At 45.4% G+C, this 20,136-nt stretch overlaps 2 protein-coding genes across 2 annotated transcripts; one reads left to right on the forward strand and one right to left on the reverse strand.

Moving 5' to 3' along the window:
* Window positions 1-1,594: 1,594 nt before the first annotated feature.
* Window positions 1,595-7,053, reverse strand: LOC111257319. Its single transcript, XM_022826637.1, has 3 exons — window positions 6,914-7,053; window positions 5,372-5,670; window positions 1,595-1,943 (listed from the first exon to the last, which is right to left on the reverse strand). Exons 1-3 carry the CDS (start codon window positions 7,051-7,053, stop codon window positions 1,834-1,836), a joined length of 549 nt encoding a protein of 182 aa, XP_022682372.1. The 3' UTR covers window positions 1,595-1,833.
* A 10,039-nt stretch (window positions 7,054-17,092) lies between these two features.
* LOC101785804 (transcription factor NIGTH1) lies at window positions 17,093-20,028 on the forward strand. Its single transcript, XM_004968343.4, has 4 exons — window positions 17,093-17,929; window positions 18,023-18,649; window positions 18,772-18,848; window positions 19,009-20,028. Exons 1-4 carry the CDS (start codon window positions 17,689-17,691, stop codon window positions 19,522-19,524), a joined length of 1,461 nt encoding a protein of 486 aa, XP_004968400.1. The 5' UTR covers window positions 17,093-17,688; the 3' UTR covers window positions 19,525-20,028.
* The last annotated feature ends 108 nt before the right edge of the window (window positions 20,029-20,136 follow it).

Genomic DNA, 20,136 nt, shown 5'->3' on the forward strand with positions numbered 1-20,136 from the left:
AGGCTTTTATCAAGAGGATTATATGAAAAGTTAAAGAGTCGCATTGCAAACATTGTATCAAATAAATAAAAATAACTATTGTAACAAACAAATAAGAGAAAGTGTAGCCTCTTCCTTATCAGCTATTCTCAAAGAGCAATTAAATAGATTACAAAAGGCTACTGGACCTGAACTCCGCGAACACTGAACAAGGTAGGCCTTTGGTGAAGATGTCGGCGTAATGAGAGCTCGTCGGAACATGAAGAACGCGGACATCTCCGGTGGCAACGCACCCACGAACAAAGTGTAGATCAATCTCCACATGTTTGGTGTGCTGATGTTGAACGAGGTTCAAAGACATGTAGACAGTGCTAATATTATCACAATAAACCAAGACGGTGCAGCGCAGAGGAACATGCAGCTCAACAAGAAGTTGGCGCAACCAAGAAACCTCAGCAACGGCATTGGCAACCGCCCGATACTCAGCCTCGGCACTCAAGCAAGAGATTGCATTCTAACGCATGGAAGACCAAGAGATTAGATTATCACTCAAAAAACAGGGCATAGCTTGAAGTGTATTTGCGGGTTTCTGGGCAGCCAACCTAATCAGCGTCGGAATAGACAAGCAGATTAGACTGAGTAGATGGTCGCAAGAGCAAGCCCAGGTTAAGAGTTCCACGTACATACCAAAGAATACGCTTCAAAGCAGCAAGATGCGGCTCTCACAGGTCATGCATATAGAGGCAGACCTGGTGAATAGCACAGGCAATATCTTGACGTGTGAAAGGTGAGATACTGTACGTGTGAATAAAAGCGTTGTGATGCTGAACATAATAGAAAAAAGACATTATCCTTGCTATTGATGCCCATGAAGCAGTCAGGTGGTTATGCAACACAAGCTCAAATACCTGCATCAACCATTATATAGCGAGGTCAGTCAAATGAGTCCTTTGTATTCTCGACTAAAGTCAATAAGCACATATCTGACTAAGAGGAGCAAATAAGACAAAATATAAAATGGAATAGTTATTCTACGATACAATTAGGCAACTGTAACATAAGCACATTAATTCAGTGTTATTTGGGCACATATAACAAGTGTTTTTTTAGCCTAGGATCTCTTTCCCTCCCTCTTACACACAGTGGTTCTCTGCTCTCACAACATGCATGAACACAGGGAGAAAGAACTCAAAGAAGACACGGACAAAAGCTTTGGCGGCACAACTGTCTGTTTTTGTGTTTCCTTTATATGTTCAACAGAACTCAACTGAGCATGCACATAGTGAGCTGCTAGCTTGATCCGCTTCCTAATATTCCACCATAATGTGCAGCTACACAAACGAGGTCACATGGCCACTTCAAACCTCCATGCAAATAATTGCAGCATGTCTTGCCATTGACATGACGGGCCTAATGCACGGAGTAAATATGAATTAACAAATTTAACGTGTGAAAAATTGGAAAACAATCTAAGTGATGGATGATTGTGTTTGCATTATAGAAACTTATTTTGAGAGCAATAGAGATTGCGTGGAATAATAGATTGATTAGGTCATACAATGGGTATAACAATATATAGGCAGTCCCTGAGAGAGATTTATAGAAACAGAACCAATCTCAAGGGTATCCTCGCGTAATACTAATCAAGGGGCCATGGCAGTAGCCGGCCCTAGCCCTGGCGTACACACCAAGGGCTCTACACGCACACAACACATCCACATGTCTAACATATTTGATTATAGAGAACGGAAAGAGCATGGAGTACATATGTAATGGATCTGCCAACCTCTTATAAACAATAGATTCGCAAAGACTCATGCCTCGTTTTTAATCCAGAAAGTGGATATCAGAACACTAGATCCAAGATGAGACATTTAAACTTCCCATGAACAATGTTTTGCCTCTTGAAGCCAAACTAAGCAAGGATCCACCAGTGAAGAAAGTAAAAGGGTCGTTCAAAGAGCCTGCATAAGAAAAGAGCATTTTATGTTGACAAACAAAGCTAGATAACTATTGAAAGTAAACTTTGACCTAGAAATATCAGCATCAATTGTTCTTTATTATCTTTGATGGATCTGAATTCCAGCAAAGATGGATATTGATAAGATAACTTAAAGGTGTCGGAAATGGATGGAAACAAGTCAAAACAGAATAAGAATGACCTAATTTACATTTCACATATTCATGACAAACAGGGAGGAAATAACAGTACTTGTTATAGGTGACCTATAAGAGGCTATCTATTACTTTCTATCTCATGACAGCCTTCAAGATTTGTATTATCAGATGATTTGGCAATAATTTGTACTTTAAAGGTAGGAATGTATTGAGCCAAAGGAGAAACGCAGGACCCTCTACCTTCACCAAACTTTCATAACTTGGAGCTGACCACCATCCATTCTTTGTTTTGCACACTTTGTGATAAGAGTTTGTTAGAAAAAGGACTCTCCAAGCATCTGATAGAATTCCTCACTACTCCTGCCTCAGAAATCATGTGCACAGTGGCGGACCCAGGTTTTCACCAAGACTAAGGCCAAGTTGTAAGGCTCATGAGTCATGACACAACAATATATATACGAAAATATCATATACTACCGTAAAGTCTAAATTGTCTTCTAAATTGACTATCATAGCATAATATTTTCTCAAAATCTACACAAATCGCATAATTATTAGTCGATTCTAGCACTCCATTGTGCTGCCATAAAAATCGTGTGTGTGGCCCCCAATAAATTGCTTCACTGAGTTTATTGTGCAATTGTTTACACTTAAACGGAAACAGGATATAATCAACTAATTGTTAGTTGACTTTGCCTTTACTAGTGTTTGCTACACAGCTGCATGGGAAACTTCGAATCGCTGCCTCCTATGCGACAAGATGCAAGCAAGCACAATGACCACAAGGTAAACTGGGCACGCTAGCACTGGTCTACGGATATACGTGCTCACGCTCGCTGGTTCCTGCTCTGCTTGCCGTGTCAGTTGACAACCAAGGACGCTTCGGCGAGGCCACAAGGTAGCAGACGGCGTGCATGCAGTGGCCCAGCAATGGCGCAAGCTAACAAGCTCCGGCCGGGCACTACGCCAGAAACAATTTGTGCTGCCACGTCGAAATTAGTGGGCTGGTGGACGAAATTAGCACCCGCCAGTATAAAGGTGACCGGGGCTGTCGGGCTGGTACCCGCCAGCACAGATGGCTCTGTGCTGGCGGGCTACCTAAGCGTCCGCTAGCACAAATAGGATCTCATTTATGCTGGCGGGCACTTAGGTATCCTGCCAGCACATAACCCACTACATATCCTTTATCTTCAGCGAGGATGGCCTTATCTTATCTCTCCTGGCCTCCCATCTCCCTTATCCCATCCTTATCTTATCTCTCCAGGCGGCGTGAGCGGGCGGCGGGCTTTGGTATGAGCAGCGGCGAGAGCGGTGGCGGCTTCGGCGAGCGCGGGAGCGGCGGTGGGTGCGGCTTCGGCGGGAGCAGGAGCGGCGGTGAGCGACGGTTTCGGTGGAGCGGCGGTGGGCCCGGCGGGGACGAGCAGGTGCGGCGGGCGGCGGTGGGGATGAGAGGGCGACAGGCGGCGGGGATGAGCAGCGAGCAGGTTTTTTCTTTATTTTCACAAAAATATCTGTGCTAGCATCACCCGCCAGCACAGAAAGTCTCTGTGCTGACGGGTGGCTAACGGCGCCCGCCAGTATAGAGCAGTCTATGTTGGCGGGCGAGCACCCGCCAGCACTGACACCATTATTTATGCTGACTTATGATTGCTGGCGGGTGCTCGATCCGCAAGCACAGAACCCATTTAGCCGCCAGCTTAAATTTTCTGGGGCCTAGCGGGGCATGCTGCTGCAAAGAAGAAAAACGCAGAAAGAGAGGACATAATAAGCGTACAGACCAAGTGAAGGCACGTAGACGTGGTAGCTGTGCTGGCCTGGAATGCAGGAACGAGGATGGGACCATACCTTGCTACAAGGCTCAAGACTAGGGCCCCGGCCCTACTGGCCCTACCCACAGGTCCGCCCCTGCCTGTGGATACGAGCTATCACATGTGAAAGAAACTGCCAGTGCCCCTGAACTAGTTCTTTCTGACATCCTCGATGACACATAAGAAAATGACTTCAGCAAGAGAAGACACAAGTTCTTCGTCTGATGAGATGATACTGAAATCATAGACATCAATGTATTCACGAACCAGCGAGAAGGGCCCATCCAGTGCTAAAATCTCTCGCAAAAGGCCGGATCTGCGGAAGGGAATTTCTAGGTAGGGGGTGTTTGGATCTTTAATCCGGACTAAAATTTATATCACATCGAATATTCGAAGGCTAATTAGGAGGACTAAACATGAGCTAATTATAAAACTAATTACACAGATGGAGACTAATTCACGAGACGAATGTATTAAGCCTAATTAATCCATCATTAGCACATGTTTACTGTAGCGTCACATTGTCAAATCATGGACTAATTAGACTTAATAGATTCATCTCGCAAATTAGTCTCCATCTGTGTAATTAGTTTTGTAATTAATCTATGTTTAATACTTCTAATTAGTATCTAAACATTCGATGTGACAGGAATTTTAGGAGTGACTAAAGAAACAAACACCCCCTAGTCTCACCCTTGCTTTTTGCAAGAAAGCTAGTTTGAATCCAGGGCCTCCAGGAAACAAGTGGAAAAAATCTACCAGCCCAAGAAGTGTAGGCAGACAACAAATATATATAATCTGAGCTAAACTATACAAAATTTGCACCTTTCTGTGTTTGCCCAAATCTTGGAAATCTCTCTGAACCCAGCGACACGACCATTAAAAGTAGCTTAAAACGCCATCGTCAAAACACTCCCAGGTTCATTTCCAGAGAAAAAAAATCAGAACCAAATCCTTTCATTATCCTACAGTCCCTGTCTTTAACCTCCACAGCTTGCAAAATTTACGAAATTTGCCAAAACTTCCTCATAGTCTAGTGTAGGCAGAAAATCTAACTGAAGTTCAAGAATTCTGCCACACTTCACATATACGAACAAAATAATAGATTCGAACATGAGTGCGGTACAATGAACTGAAAAAAGACTCCAAAGGTAGATTTTGACCTTGAATTTCTTTTGGAATATATTCATTTGCACAAAGTCAACGTCATATTGAAAGCACCTTGATCTGTTGATAAAACTTCTATGAACATACCGTGCAGATAATTTCACTAATTGTTGGTCAAAATTTATAATTTTGACTTTTTACCTCTTCAAATGACAAAATTTGCCTTATAAAATTGGGCACATGTGGACTACCAATACTAGGAGCACTTTACCCTATATGTAATAGCAAATTAGCAATATTCCAATAGCTGAGCGAACAGGAGCAAGGGGATACGTGAGAGTGGAAGCCGGAAAGCTCACCACTCGTGTGGACGCGGCGTTTTTCCCACCAATCCACCATCATCGGTTCGTGGGGAGACGCCTCGAAAACAATGGACTCCATACCGGCGTTGAGGTACGCCTCCGCCGCCGCGCCGCCATCGGCCGAGACCGCCGCCGCGGCGACCGTCTGCTCCGGCCGAGCGGCGCCGGAAAGCTCCAGCAGCGCGAGGACGTACGCCCGCGCGAGGACGCCCAGGTAACACCGTGCGAACGGGAAGAGAGCACCGCGGCCGCCGTCCGCCAGACCGAGAGCGGAGGCGAAGGCTGCAGGGCTTATGCTAGGGCACAGAGAGAGAGAGAGAGAGAGAGAGAGAGAGAGAGAGAGAGAGGAGGGCGAAGGAGAAGACGCCATTTGATTTGGTTCGGTTTTCGTGGTGGATATCGATCGCGCCTAACCGGTATGGCTTGTTGGCTCGGTCCAGCTCGGTTTGTTAGTCCGACTGACAACCTACGCTCGGCTCAAAAGCTAAAACTGAGCTCGGCGCCTCGGCTCGGTTTGTTTAAGCTCCAAGTTTACCTCGTTGAAGGCTGGTCTTAATTCTTAAATCTTAATAGAGTTCATTCTCATCAAATGAGATGTCACATGAGCAAATTGATGATACGACACTAGAGTAAAAACAAAGTTTCAAATAGCTGGAACTGGACGTGTCACTCGGTAAGTTATAGTACGTATCTACAAAACAGATAAGCATGTTGTGTATCTCATATTTCTCATTTGTGAAACTTTGCATCCAAAAGTTACCACAGCTTGGTAAAAAAAAATCCAAATAAAGGTAGCGCTGACATTCATAGTCATCACATCGAAAGGAAATAGTTTAAATGACAATCTCGCAAGCAGAAATAAGTTAAGCCAATATTTCACTGAAAAATAAGTTATAAGGTAATACTCTCCTCCTTTTTTTAATATAGACGTATTTTGTTTCATTAGGATCAGGCTTTTGAACCAAATTGCTATGTTTATGCTTCACTTATGTCATTGTGTGTATAGAATTATAATCATAAGCAGGTTTTTTAATCAAATGTAGTTTTATCAATTCTGTACTGTATCACAAAAAAGTAAGTGCCAATTGAGTAACTGCTGGCCAAGGGTTTGTCCTGCCTAGCCTTGTCGTTTCAAACGGATGAAAAGTACCTCTGACTGAAGTTCACACAGTCATTGACACATGTTAAGCAAAGTATGATTGCTCAATACATTTATCCCAACGTGGTTGCAAGTTACAGCACCTATATTAATTAATCGTGCATCTGCGCTTTCCATCATCACAAGAACGCTACCATGCAAGTTAAAACACAAACAAACACCAGGTAGGTCCAGTACAATATTGCGCTGGTTCTCACGAGCCTCGCCTTCCTCTCACGAGCTCGGTGCGCTCGCTTCTTGAGCAACGCGGCAGCTGCCGCCCTCTTCTCGCGCTGGCGCCTCCACTTGTCGAGGGCGGCTTCCCGCCGAGCACCAATCGAAGCGAGCACGGGGCTGAGCATCCAGAACCTGGCCGAGTTCGCCTTGGGCAGGAGGTGGACCAGGCCGCGCTCGACGCGGCCTCCTTGTACCTCCGGAGCGCGGCGGCGATGGCGTCGGCGTGCGCCCTGATGGCGGGCAGGTGCTGCTTGAACACGTCCCACTCGAATAAGCCTCCGATCTTGGAGCATGTCTCCGTCATGATCCGTAGCTTCGTGCGGAGCATCACCTCGAGGGCCAGCGGGTGATCCTGACGATCTCACGACCTCCGGGGTGCGCTCTCGTGTCGAACACGTCGCGGCGGGAGGCAGAACCTAAACCTCCTCTTCCAGATCTTGAGCCCTATCAGTCTCATCTTAGCTTGCTGCTGATGCTGCGCTTCAGACCTAGTATAATATACGAGAACACAGCGATTACACGCAAATCACAACAGAAACTGTGGAAAATTATCGCACCTAATTAAACGGAGATTGCACGTAGGATATAACTATATATATATATATACTATCTCTTACCTGGAGCACGAGCAAGAGCACTTCTCCATCGCCGGTTTAATTAGAATACCGTGCCATGCAGAATCCAGGACGGTTGTTGCTGGTACTAGGTGATGTTTGGATATTTAGTCCGGACTAAAATTCATGTCACATCGAATATTCGGAGGTTAATTAGGAGGACTAAATATGAGCTAATTATAAAACTAATTACACAGATGGAGGCTAATTCACGAAATGAATCTATTAAGTCTAATTAATTCATCATTAGCACATATTTACTGTAGCATCGCATGGTCAAATCATGGACTAATTAGGCTTAATAGATTCATCTCGCAAATTAGCCTCCATCTGTGCAATTGGTTTTGTAATTAGTCTATATTTAATACTCCTAATTAGTATCTAAACATTCGTTAAAAAAAACAAACACCCCTCGCTCGAATACACAAAAGTTGAAGCGACACGGAGTACGCTACCGGTTGTACTTCTTTTGCGGGCGTTCGTTGGTACCAATCTCAAACAAGAGATTTATGGTGGAGCCGCATATGCTGCGGTGTAGTTTGCCTGCCGCGACCCGCGATGACGTGCGGTGCAATGGGCTGCAAGTCCGCGAGACTTTGCGCCAATGGGCCGCGACGACCTACGCTCGGTGCCTCGGCTCGGTTTGTTTAAGCTCCAAGTTTACCTCGTTAAAAGCTAGTTTCAACAGAGTTCATTCTTATTCAACGAGATGCTACATAAGCAACTTTAATGATATGCGATTGAAGTTTTATTATAACAAAATACAAATGTTTACCTAGGTGAAACTTGAGGTGTCAGTCTATATTTATAGCTGTAAATGCATCATCAAATATAAGGTATTTTAATTTGCTCTAAATTAAATTATTCTAGGTTTAAGTAAATTTATAGAATAGGACAATACTATCCACGATATCAAATAATCATAATTAAATCTATTATTATGAAATATATTTTCATAATTTACTTATTTAATGTATTAGATGTTATTAATACTCTTTTCTATAAACTCAATCAAATTTAGAGTAGTTTGATTTAACACAAACTAAAGTCCCTTGTATTTTAGGATGGAGGAATATCCCTTATTAAACTTTGCCTCCAAAAATTACCGCACAGTCTGATAAAAAAAGTCCAAGAAAGGTAGCATTGACATTTTGTAGTCATCATATCAGAAGGAAAAAAATTCAAAAGACAATAAATTTTGCTTGAAGAAAATAAGTTAAACCATTTCATAGAACTGCAATACTTTCTTAGATTCTGTTTTATTAGGGTTTAGGAAAAATACTACATGTTATATTTCACTTGTGTGATATGGAATTAAAATCATAGGTAAGTTCTTTTAATAGAAACATAGTTCTATCAATTTTGTCAAAAAAAATACACCAATAGAGCTACTGGTGGTCAAAGTTTTGTCCTAACGATACAAATTCAAACGAATGAAGTACCTCTGATTGAGGTCCACAAGTTCATCGATACATGCCAAGCAAGCTAGTATGATTGCTCTACTGCAGTCTGGCTAAAGGAAGGCGCCTGCGTGGGTTCTAGAACTAATCAAGGACGAACGAATACCTTGTCTTCCTAGTTAATAAAACTCTTCTTTTACCCTTAAAAAAAGAAGCAAGTATGATTGCCCGATATATTTCTCTGAACGGACTGATGGTCGATTGCTCAAAGTGAACTTGCATTCTTAGTTGCTAGTTACAATACCTGTGTTAATTAATTCAGCATTTGTGCTGTTCATCATCACAAGAACACTACCATGCACCTTCAAACAGAAACAAACAGTCAAAACACTAGGTAGCCCAAGTATAACATTGCGCTGGGTCTCATGAGTCTCGCCTTCGTCTCCCCAATCTCAAGGGATGCACAAGCTTGGTCCGCTTGCTTCTTGAGCAACGCGGCAGCTGCCGCCCTCTTCTTGCGCCGGCGGCTCCACTTGTCGAGGGCGGCTTCCCGCCAAGTGCCCATCGTACGGTTTACTTTATTTATTTACACATAGCCTTGCTAATTGGATTGGGTTTAATGGTTTTAATGGATTGGATTTCTTTTGGAAATTGTTTAGATCAGTTATTAATAGGCTGATTCATCGAATGGTTGGTTTGGTTTGGATTCCTCCTAAGAGGAAATAGTTTGGGAGTGGTTTAGAATGGGTTGCATTGGTTTAATTCACAAAACAATTTAAGGATCCGACTTTTTATGTGGGCCCATCTATAAGTCCAACTATACTTTTTCGCATGAAATAGCTAATTATTAAACTAACTCATCTCCAACAAATTTCAATCAATTTTGTTAAAATTTTAAAGTGTGAAAGGGAGGTTTCAATTTGAGGGTCCGACTCTTGACGCGGGGCCCATATATATATATATATATATATATATATATATATATATATATCCAATTATACTATTTTGCACAAAGTAGCAGACACTTAAACTGAGTCATCTCCAATAAATTTCGATCAATTTCGCTAAAATTTTAAAGCGTGAATGCGAGGTTTTAATTCTAGGATCCGGCTCTTGACGCGGGGTCCACATTTATGTTTAACCATATTAATTTGCACAAAGTAGCGGGCGGTCAAATTGAGTCATCCCAACAAATTTCGATCAATTTCGTTAAAATTTTATGGTGTGAACGCAATGTTTTAATTCTAGGGTTCGACTCTCAATGCGGGGTCCAAATGTATATTTAGCACAAAGTAGCAGGCAGTCAGACTCTGTCATCTCCAACAAATTTCGATCAATTTCACTAAAATTTTAAGGTGTGAACACGACGTTTTAGTTTTAAAATCCGGCTCTTGACATAGGACCCACATGTCGAACTCACATTTATTTCAAATATATACGAGTTTTTTAATGAGTCCAAATGTTTATATAGCAAACCATAGTTTTTTATAGCAAACTCATGGATTTTATCAACTCGAAGGGTGGATTGGCTTAGGTTTGGATAATATAAATATGAGGTGAATTGGGTTGAAAAAATAAATTAAGTTGACGTGGATGGGTGTGGGCTAGAGTTGGATTACAATCCAATAACAGGCCTATTTGTAGACCGTGTCATCCAGAATGCAGCCCGATTGCTGGTAGAATCAGACTCGAATACGAAGTTGAAAGGAACACGCATGCAGTTCGCTACCGATTGCACTTCTTTTGCGGAGTTCGTTTGTATCAAGAGGGTCGAGGGACTTGAGAGCCAAGCTGCATGCGGTGCGTGGTTTGCTTGCCGCGATGACGTACGCTGCAACGGGCTGCAAGTATCGGCCCACTCGTGTAAGTCTCGTTGGGCGGGTGAGGTTAAGCCGTTAAGGAAACGCGGCGATGCGGCGAACATGTAAAGTATTGCTTGCCAGGCATTTACCTCGACTTACTTTTCCTTATGCATATCATTATGGATCCCATTTGGCTCAAGATCACAATTATCTGCATTTTGCCAAGTTCATTCCATCTCTTTTCTAGACCTTGATTCAGAAAAACTGTCGCTACTTTTTTGAAAGAAAAATAAATAAATCCGTGGCTATTTTGCACGGCATCGTTCCGTAAAGGAGATGTAACAACGAGACAGGTCCATTTTCCTTGGCAATTTTGTCATTGCCATTTGTCTGCAAGGCCGCAGCACCACCAGACCACCAAGTACTAACCGCCACCCACCATATCAGGCTCTGATCGCCTGATCCAAGCAGCGCTAGTACTCCTCCAAGCTCTCTCCCTCCCAATGGCAGTATCCCTTTCCAAGATTTGGATCAAACCCTGGGTCTCCCGCAAGCAGCCGGAGAGAAGCCTTTTGCAGGGCACTTTACTTGACCACCCAAAGCCCCTTTGAAAGCGGCAGCTTCTGTCTGCATGGACGGACGGGCGGACGGACGGATGGATTCCCTCCAAGATGCCCCTTTTCTTTTCCGTCCCTTTTCCCTTCTTTTCCTTGTCTTTGATACCTGTAAGCACCTTCCCTTGGCCCCGCCTAAACCCCCCTTTAAAGCCCGAGAGCATTGATCCCCTCTCCAAATCACCCACGCGCCCTAACCTTATCCCCCATGTGATGTTCAGATGCTTATCGCCATTCTCTCCATCTTCACCTTGGCCTCTCGCTCTTGTTTGCATCTCTGCAAGTTATCTGCAAATGGCTGTTTTTGCCTCTGAAACGCGATCGTTTGGGGCCCCCCAGTTTCCAAGAGCAAAATGGCAGAGGTAATTGGCGGTTCGCTTGGCTTCAGATGATGGGCATTGGCCAGTAAGAATTTTACATGAAAACTGCACTGGATTGAGAAGTGAGTGGGCTGTCCTTCTGGTGCCAGATTGTTGCCAACATCTTAAGACAGGAATTTGCACCAAAGATGGGGATGATGGATAAAGTGCCGAGCTGCTCAAGTCAATGCAGCGCACTCAGCTCGTCAAGGTAAACTGCAGTGTTCAGAGCAGCAGCAGGGGTGTTCAGGTCGAAAGGGTTTCAGTCAGAGTTCAGCAATGGCTCTGACTCGCCTACCAGCGGAGAGCAGACTAGTCCTGCGAGATGTAAAGCGAGCTAACAAAGGACCTGCCAGGCTAGGCCGCTACATGTCATGCTAAAACAGACATCTCGCTTATTTTAGCTTAATTTAGCCCCAGTCACATCGAATGTTTGACACTAATTAGAAGTATTAAACCTAGACTAATTACAAAATTAATTACACAACCTCTAGATCAAATCGTGAGACGAATCTATTAAACTTAATTAGTCCATGATTTGATAATATGGTGCTACAGTAACCATTCACTAATGATGGATTAATTGGGCTTAATAGATTCGTCTTGCGAATTAGCTTAGGGGTTCTGCAATTAGTTTTGTATTAGCTTATATTTAGTCTCCTAATTAGTACACTACAGGTTAGCCCCTCCCCCTAAGCAAAGAAGAGCTGAAGATAAAAGTTCAGACTTCCGAAAGATGAAAGATTTCTCTTTTCGAGAAAATTATGTGAAGTGACCAGTCATGTCAGTGTTCTTCACGCTTATGGTTCTGTGCTCTTGTTTGCGTCTGCTGATACCTGCACCGGGACGTGCAGTGAATGGATAATTGTTCACGGCTCCTTGCGGTACGGAGGAATCGGTCCGTTTCACGCAGCGCAGTCAGGGTTGGGCGCTTGGCAACGCATCAGGCACAGTAGAAAACAACGCAGCTTGCAGAAGCAGCTCATCATCTATCCAGATTCCAGAACGAGGAGTGACTTTTTCAGCTCAGAAGCGTAGGGAGAATCGTGTCACTGCAATGCCACTCTAGGGCTCGACTAATTCGTAAAGAGAAAGGAGATGGAATCACTCATCTTCGTGTCGGTGAGAAAGATGAGCTGCTAATCAGGGGATTAAACGGGGGGAAACAACTGTCAGTGAGAGGTGTTTCGAGCTTTAGCTCGACACAGGTGGCCTACTTGTTGAAGGTGACCGGCGGTGAGGTTATTACAGTTACAGAGGTTTATGAAAGGTTTGTGTCTGCGAGGATGAAAGGTTTGTGTCGGTGAGCTTTAGCTCCGACCACTTGAGGAATGTTTTCACTGTTAGAGTGTGTTTGGTTACAGTGATTAAAATTTAGTTACTGTCACATCGAATATTTAGATACTAATTAGGAGTATTAAATATATGTTAATTATAAAACCAATTGGTCACTGTCACATCAATTTTTGATCATGGACTAATTAGGCTTAGTAGATTAGTCTCGTGAATTAGCCTTCAGCAATTGGTTTTTTTCCTAATTAGTATCTAAACATTTGATGTGATAGGGATTAAACTTTAGTTCCTGTAACTAAACACCCCTTATCTTTATGAAAGGCAGGCAGGTTCTGAAACTCTTGCATGTACGGTGGATATAATTTCATTTCGCCTGGTTGCAAGCGTCAAGCAGCAGATAAGAAAGGGTTCTGTCGGTGAGGGTAAAAAAAAAGAAATATTCCAAACCGGCGAAGGTCTTTGTTTTTTTCTTAACTAAAAACCATGAAGTACTACAACAAGTTTATTACTATCCAACAAACTTAGGGGGTGTTTGGCACACAGAAGTTAAAATTTAATCCCTATCACATCGGATGTTTGGTACTAATTAGGAGTATTAAACATTGGTTAATTACAAAACTAATTCGCTAATGATGGATTAATTAGGCTTAATAGATTCCTCTCACGATTTAGCCTAGGTTCTGCTATTAGTTTTGTAACTTATATTTCATCCGATTCGTCGGATGTAACTGGTCTCCCAGACACCCGGAACACTTGACTGCCACACGAAAGAGACAAAAGCTTCAGAAACAGACAGACAGCTACTCTGGCTGTGGCAGTCTGATATTGGAGAACGTACTGGTCTTGACCAGTCTGAAACTGAACTTTTTTCAGACGCGTGATCCACTACTATTTCTTTCAGACTTCATCTTTCAAACCAAAAATTCAGAGAAAACATAATCCGATCCATAGCAGTCTGATTCAACAAGAACTTTCATGAGATCTCTGCGTAATAGGGGGTTCAAGATCACCAGAGCTCGGCCGAATCTCTGTACCTAATTTCATGAGGCTGAGCTGCAATTCTTTAGAAAATTAGAAGCCATCCATTGAGTGGGGGAGGGGGCACACAGGAATGTCAATCGAGCTGGCGGATATGAGGAACATTCACCGCGCAAATCCGGATCGCGCGAAGGAGATATGGTTTTCTGTAGGAATTCCTTCCCGGATCTCGCCCCCCACTTGACTGAAAGGCTCGGATGCGAGGATGGTCCTTCGCTCCTCCAGGGAACCTTAACGCAGGCGACAATTAGCATCCCGTCAGATTCCTGATGAGCCCTGGCCGTTCTTTTTTACGCCTCTCCTAATCGCTGCTTTTCTCCCTCTCTGCTCCTGCATTTGGCTTCAGAGAATCATCCCCCCTTCTGCGCGCGCATCATGTCGATTGGCGAGGTAGCCCATAACGCCTCGATTATTCTCTCCGTCAGTCATGATATCGAGGCCCACGCCTTGATTGTTTCTGAAGCGTTTGTGTGTTTCAGACTTTCAGTACAAGATGTGATGAACAGGAGATGCATCTGAAGGTGAAAAAAAAGATGAAAATAATCAGGATCAGAGCACCAGCCTGTACTGTGTGCTGTTGGCTCGAAGCTCGAAACAGAATGGCAAAAGCAAGAAGAGGACAGAGCGTAGCAGAGGGTTAGGGTAGGGAGCTGGGGAGGGGGAAGGAATATTCGCGCGCCACGTCGCACCAGACAAAAGGGATATTCACAGGACGACTTGGGCAGGCCACCACTGACGCGTGTCACGAGGGGAAAGTGCGTAAAGCCCTCTGCGCCCAGTCCACCCAACGGTCAGAGGAATAATACCACGAGCCCAGCTACGTCTACGTACAGCTCGTCAGCTTAACACCGTCCGGATCACTGGATCAGTCCAAAATAAAGAGACAACTTTATAACTAGTTAATGGAGACAATTTGTTACTCTATTTGCGTTTAATACTCCTAATTAGTATCTAAACATTCGATATGACACATGCTAAAAATAAACAAAGGAACCAAACGCCCCCTAAATTTAGAGGCTAGAGAGCCTTCCATTTCTTTGTGGGTAGAACCTTTAGGTTAGTTGACGTACTATCTCCGTTCCTTTTCAGTTTTTTCATTCTCTTATAGGAGCGTATCCAAGGAGACATGTTTGAATTATTTCAAGTAGTCAAAGCTTTGAAAAGTCCTATACTTAGAACGACAAACAAACACAAATCAATTGATACATAGAGAATGTGCGACAAATAAACCTCCATCGCAGAAAATTAATTAATGTTAGATGCATTGTTCAACGTACTATACCTCCGTCTCGAAATATAGGTCGTACTTGTTTCTTTAAGACAAAAGGGAGTAAAAATTTCTCAAAAAAAAAAGTGCCCCGACATTTGCTGAGAGGTAGGTAGCAGATGGCCGACGGGCCCTTTCTTCATTTGTGCGCGTGGTCCGGTTTTCCTGGTCGGTAAATAGTTGGTAGGGAATTCGTCTTTCACTCACAGGAAATGCTGCAATCACAGTTAAGCACCGTCGGCTATTAAGAGGGGGGAAATGCTAATGATCGAATCCCCTCGTCCACTTAAAAAGTCCCGTTGGTGAATGTTCTGAATCTTGTAGTGTATGTAATATAGTTGAAGTTCACAAAAGAATGTCCAAGCAGTTTCAGCCTAATTAGTCCTGCTTAACAGGCTTGAAAATACCCAGTAGAGAAATGTCACGTGTAGAAAGCTTCTGAGCATGTTGCATCACTCATGAGGGACCAACAATAATTTGATTGTGCACAAACATCCTATACTTGAAAAATACGTACCTATGTACATGTAGGTACGTGCATGTAGACATGCACGGTATGCATGTGTAGGATATCAAAGTACGTACGTACGTACGTCGTATCAAACTGATTGTTCACGTAGAGACGGGCGAAAGAAGAGAGAATCCAGAGAAAAGGTAGGGATTGGAGTCTTGTACCTGAAGACTGCCCCAAGAAAGCGACCAACCCCTAATTATTGCACAGGGAATTCGATGCAGCAATACACATATATACACCTTTCTCCCCGGCCTCCTCCTCCTCTGTCCTCTCTCTCTCTCTACCCCTAGTATAGCAACACCATACATGCACTCTCTCTCTTCCCTCTCTTCTGATCTTCTCTCTCGGAGAGAGAAAGAGAGAATCTTCTTAGCTTCCTTCCCACTTCCTAAAAAGCCAAGAGTAGTAGCAGCAGCGGAGATTCTCACTCACATTCTCGCTCACACTCCCTCTTTCTCTCTCCAAAGCACACCATGTTTTCCTTTGTGTCCTCCTTTGTGCGTGCTTGATATCCCCCCCAAAGCCTAAGATATTCCTTGCTTGAGCCATGCCATTATATTCCCCTGTGAATGCAAAGTGAGCCGGTACCTCTTCTTCTTGCACACAGACACATGCAGGGGATAGAGAGGAGACACACCAGCATACATGTGTGTTATTCCCATGGCTAGCCAAGAAGAGCTTGTGTGTGAAGGGATGCGCCACCCTTTTCAAAGCAAAGAGAGAGGAATCTTTTTCATATCTTTGGAGGCTTGAATTATGTGTGGTATATGCTGCTTTACTGCTTTACCATCTCCCTCCTTTGATTAATCGTGCAGGAATCATCCATTAGAACCCCGAAAAACAAAAGTTGACAATGCGCGGGCATCTACGATGTATATAGTTAACTTATAGAATTATAGTTGCTTTGCTGCATTCTTTTGGTTTCTGTAATGCAAGTTGGGAGTTGGAGAAGGAGGTGATGTGATTCTCAGGTAGGTATATCTGGTGATTATCCCTGCGTTTTGAGATGAAAATTAGGTAAAAGGTAAATATTCTCCAAGACACCTAGTTGGTTCTCGCTTAGACTTGCAAGGTTCTCTTTGGACTACTTTGAGCTCATCTTTAATTCCATTGAATCAAACGCGCCCAGCTAAGCTTTTCTCCCATGGGTGGACAGTGCAAAAGGCATGTGGATAAATTTTTCGTTGTGAAAAACTTTGCAAAGTTAACTTACCACAAAATGAGCATCCATGTAAAAGATACGCAGACACAGAGAGAATACATATGGATGCCCAAATGCTTATTGGGACAAGAAGACCTGGCCATGTAAAAGTTCCAATTTTTCATGCATGGTTGCATATGCTGGTGAGAGGAGATTCACAGTATATATAGTAGAACTTTATTTGAATGCCAGAGCTGGATTTGATTTGAATGGAGTTACCAGAAGTGCACACAGGTGATGACTGATGAGGTTGATCATCAGGGGAGACTGACTAGACTGGGACTAGAGATGAGAGAGAGAGACGTAGTGCCATGAAGAGGCCAAAACCAGATGTGGCCCCATCTGTGTGGTCGTTGTGCTGTGCTGGGAGGAGATAAGTTTTTGATTCCCTTGCATGTACATGGTGCATGAAACCTCCTGCATATGCAGAAGCTTTTGCATGCAGATGCCTTTGATCTTTGCAAGAAGTTACCATGCCTTTGCTTTATCCCTCCTCCCCCTGCCTGCTCCTGCTGCTGCTAGCTAGCTAGCTAGGAACCTCTTGCAAGATCACACATGGCTTTTCCTTTTCTCCCCCTCTAAATCCACCTTTATTCTCTCTCCACTCCCAAAACTCACCCTTAAAAGAAGCCGATTCCCTCCTCTGATCCCTCATCAAACACACTCTCTCACATTCACATTCTCTCTCCACACCCCTCTCTCTCTAGCACACAGACACTTGATCATATCTGAGAAGTAATATACTAGAAGCTTGTAGCAGCTACTGCCAATAGTGCAAGGTCCAAGTCCAACACAAAGGATTCTAGTACAGGACGGTGGACGGCTGAGCTTGGCAGCATGGCGTCTTCGGCCTCCGACCTAACCCTAGACTACAAGCCCAACGGCAACAGCAACGGCGGCGGCGCGTACGCTGTGATCCCGAAGCAGCAGCAGGAGACGCTCGTCGACGGCCACCACCTGACGACGGAGCAGACGACGCAGAAGCTCCGGGAGTTCCTCGCCCGCCTGGAGGAGGAGCGTCTCAAGATCGACGCCTTCAAGCGCGAGCTTCCCTTGTGCATGCATCTTCTCAACCACGGTGCGTAACCTTCATGTTCATCGTCATCGATCGGCATACCCATGAATGCATGCATGGCTGTAACAATGTATTGATGATTGGGTGCGAGCGCAGCCATGGAGGCCTACGGGCAGCAGCTGGAGGCGTACCAGATGGGGAGCCTGCAGGGCGCGCCGGCGAGGCCGCTGGTGCTGGAGGAGTTCATACCGCTCAAGAAAATCGGGATCGACGCCGCCGCCGACAAGATGGGGAACCAGCCGTCGGAGAAGGCGAGCTGGATGGAGTCGGCGCAGCTCTGGAACGGGCCCGGCGCAGCGTTGGCGGCGGCGGACACTGCGGCGAAGGGTCCGCAGACGCCCAAAGAGAGCTCGGAGCACCAGTTGCCGATCGACACGCTCGGCGCGCTCGACACTGCCGCGGGGCAGCGCAACGGCGGCGCGTTCCTCCCGTTCGCCAAGGACAAGGCCGCCGCGGAAGCCGCGGCGCTGCCGGAGCTCGCCCTCGCGCCGGCGGAGAAAGACGCGGCCGAGACCGACAGGAAGCCGTACCTTGACGCCGCCGGAGCCAACGGTGGCCTGGGCGCGCGGAGAGACGTCCAGAACGGGGTGAAGCCGGCGTCGAACGCGACGGATGGGCAAGCGCCGCCGCCCCCGCAGACGCACAGGAAGGCTCGTCGGTGCTGGTCGCCGGAGCTGCACCGCCGCTTCGTCAATGCCCTGCAGATCCTCGGCGGCGCCCAAGGTACACTCCCTATTGTAATATCTGACGACGAATCCAACCTTAATTTGGGTAGACGAAATGACAAATGCATGCGTGTGTGAGCTAGCTAAAGACAAATAAAACTTGTTTCTTGTTTGCAAAAGTGGCGACCCCGAAGCAGATCCGCGAGCTGATGAAGGTGGATGGATTGACCAATGATGAGGTGAAAAGCCATCTCCAGGTAATTATAATCTCATCATCCTTCCATGCACGATCATGACGCGGTAATAGTATATCGAGTGATTAGTCATGGGTTGTTATGATTAGAACGCGTGAATCACATTACAGACGGGAGTATTTGTGTTTCTAAACTGATTATTCTCTTGTGATCTGTCGTGCAGAAGTACAGGCTGCACACGCGGCGGCCGATGCCGACGCCGCCGGCGCCGGCGACCGCGGCGCCGCAGCTGGTGGTGCTCGGCGGCATCTGGGTGCCGCCGGAGTACGCGACGCAGGCGGCGGGCCAGGCCATCTACGGCGCGCACCCGGCGACGCAGCCGCACTACACGGCGGCGGTGGCGGCGGCGCAGGAGTATTACCCGCCCCCCGCGGCGGTGCACCACCTGCAGCACCACCCGGCGGCCGCCATGGTGCACCACCGCGCGGCCGCGCCACCGCCGCCGCAGGCCGCCGCGTACAAGGCGGCCATGGCGGGCTCGCCGCCGGAGTCGTCGGAGGGCCTCGGCAGCGCAGGAGGAGGCAGCGTCGGCGGCGGCGGCGGAAGGGAGAGGTCGGAGAGCATCGAGGATGAGGACGAGGGCGAGGAACGGGAGGACGACGGCGACGACGACGACGACGTGCCGGCCGCCAAGACCGACGGCGAGGACTCCACCGGCGCCGCGGCGATCAAGTACTGATCATTGATCAAACAAAATTAACTAGCTAGCTTAATCACTACTATTAACTCCGGGATTTTTCTAAAAGTCTGTGCTGTTGCATCATCGGGAAAGTGGATTTTTGTTCGCGCCCGCGCGGAGAACGGACGCCGATCGATCTGAACTCACTCCACTCCACTCCACCCAACAACATGTGGAGTGGAGCCGAGTGTCCGAGATTGTCTCATTCGTGATGTGATACATGAGCGAGGGGCCTTTTGTTTACTTTTGGGGGCTTGGCACATTGGTCTCTCTTTGTTCTTGCTTTTGTTTTCGTTTTCGTTTGAACTAGTAGTAAATATAGTTGTGGTGAAATATGATCACCTAATAGGTTAATGTAAACTTGGTTGGATCTAGAGATAATTGGGAAATGTGGATTGGACTTTACTATGCATTTCTTTGATTGTTACATGCTTGTACCCTAGTGTTATGATAAGCACGTTGAGGACCCTTGAATAATGCAAGCTGGTTAAAATTTCAGGTGTACTACTGCTGTGACAACACTGACGATTATTCTTGATTTGATACCTTCAAGATAATTAAACTTTGAGGAGTGTGATTTTTTTTAAGCTTCTTTTCGATTTGGGAAGTAGT

Source organism: Setaria italica, chromosome V (assembly GCF_000263155.2).
Source record: "Setaria italica strain Yugu1 chromosome V, Setaria_italica_v2.0, whole genome shotgun sequence".
In the NCBI taxonomy this organism is placed as follows: Eukaryota; Viridiplantae; Streptophyta; class Magnoliopsida; order Poales; family Poaceae; genus Setaria; species Setaria italica.

Excerpts from the sequence above, each read along its gene's own strand:
- LOC111257319 (XM_022826637.1), bottom strand. The coding sequence starts at position 7,053 with ATGACGGAGACATGCTCCAAGATCGGAGGCTTATTCGAGTGGGACGTG. Across the intron at positions 5,671-6,913 it reads GCCGCGTCGAGCGCGGCCTG|CATAAGCCCTGCAGCCTTCG; the intron begins GTCCACCTCCTG and ends TCTGTGCCCTAG. Across the intron at positions 1,944-5,371 it reads ACGCCGCGTCCACACGAGTG|GCTCTTTGAACGACCCTTTT; the intron begins GTGAGCTTTCCG and ends TTTCTTATGCAG.
- LOC101785804 (XM_004968343.4), top strand. The coding sequence starts at position 17,689 with ATGGCGTCTTCGGCCTCCGACCTAACCCTAGACTACAAGCCCAACGGC. Across the intron at positions 18,650-18,771 it reads GATCCTCGGCGGCGCCCAAG|TGGCGACCCCGAAGCAGATC; the intron begins GTACACTCCCTA and ends TGTTTGCAAAAG. Across the intron at positions 18,849-19,008 it reads AGGTGAAAAGCCATCTCCAG|AAGTACAGGCTGCACACGCG; the intron begins GTAATTATAATC and ends TCTGTCGTGCAG.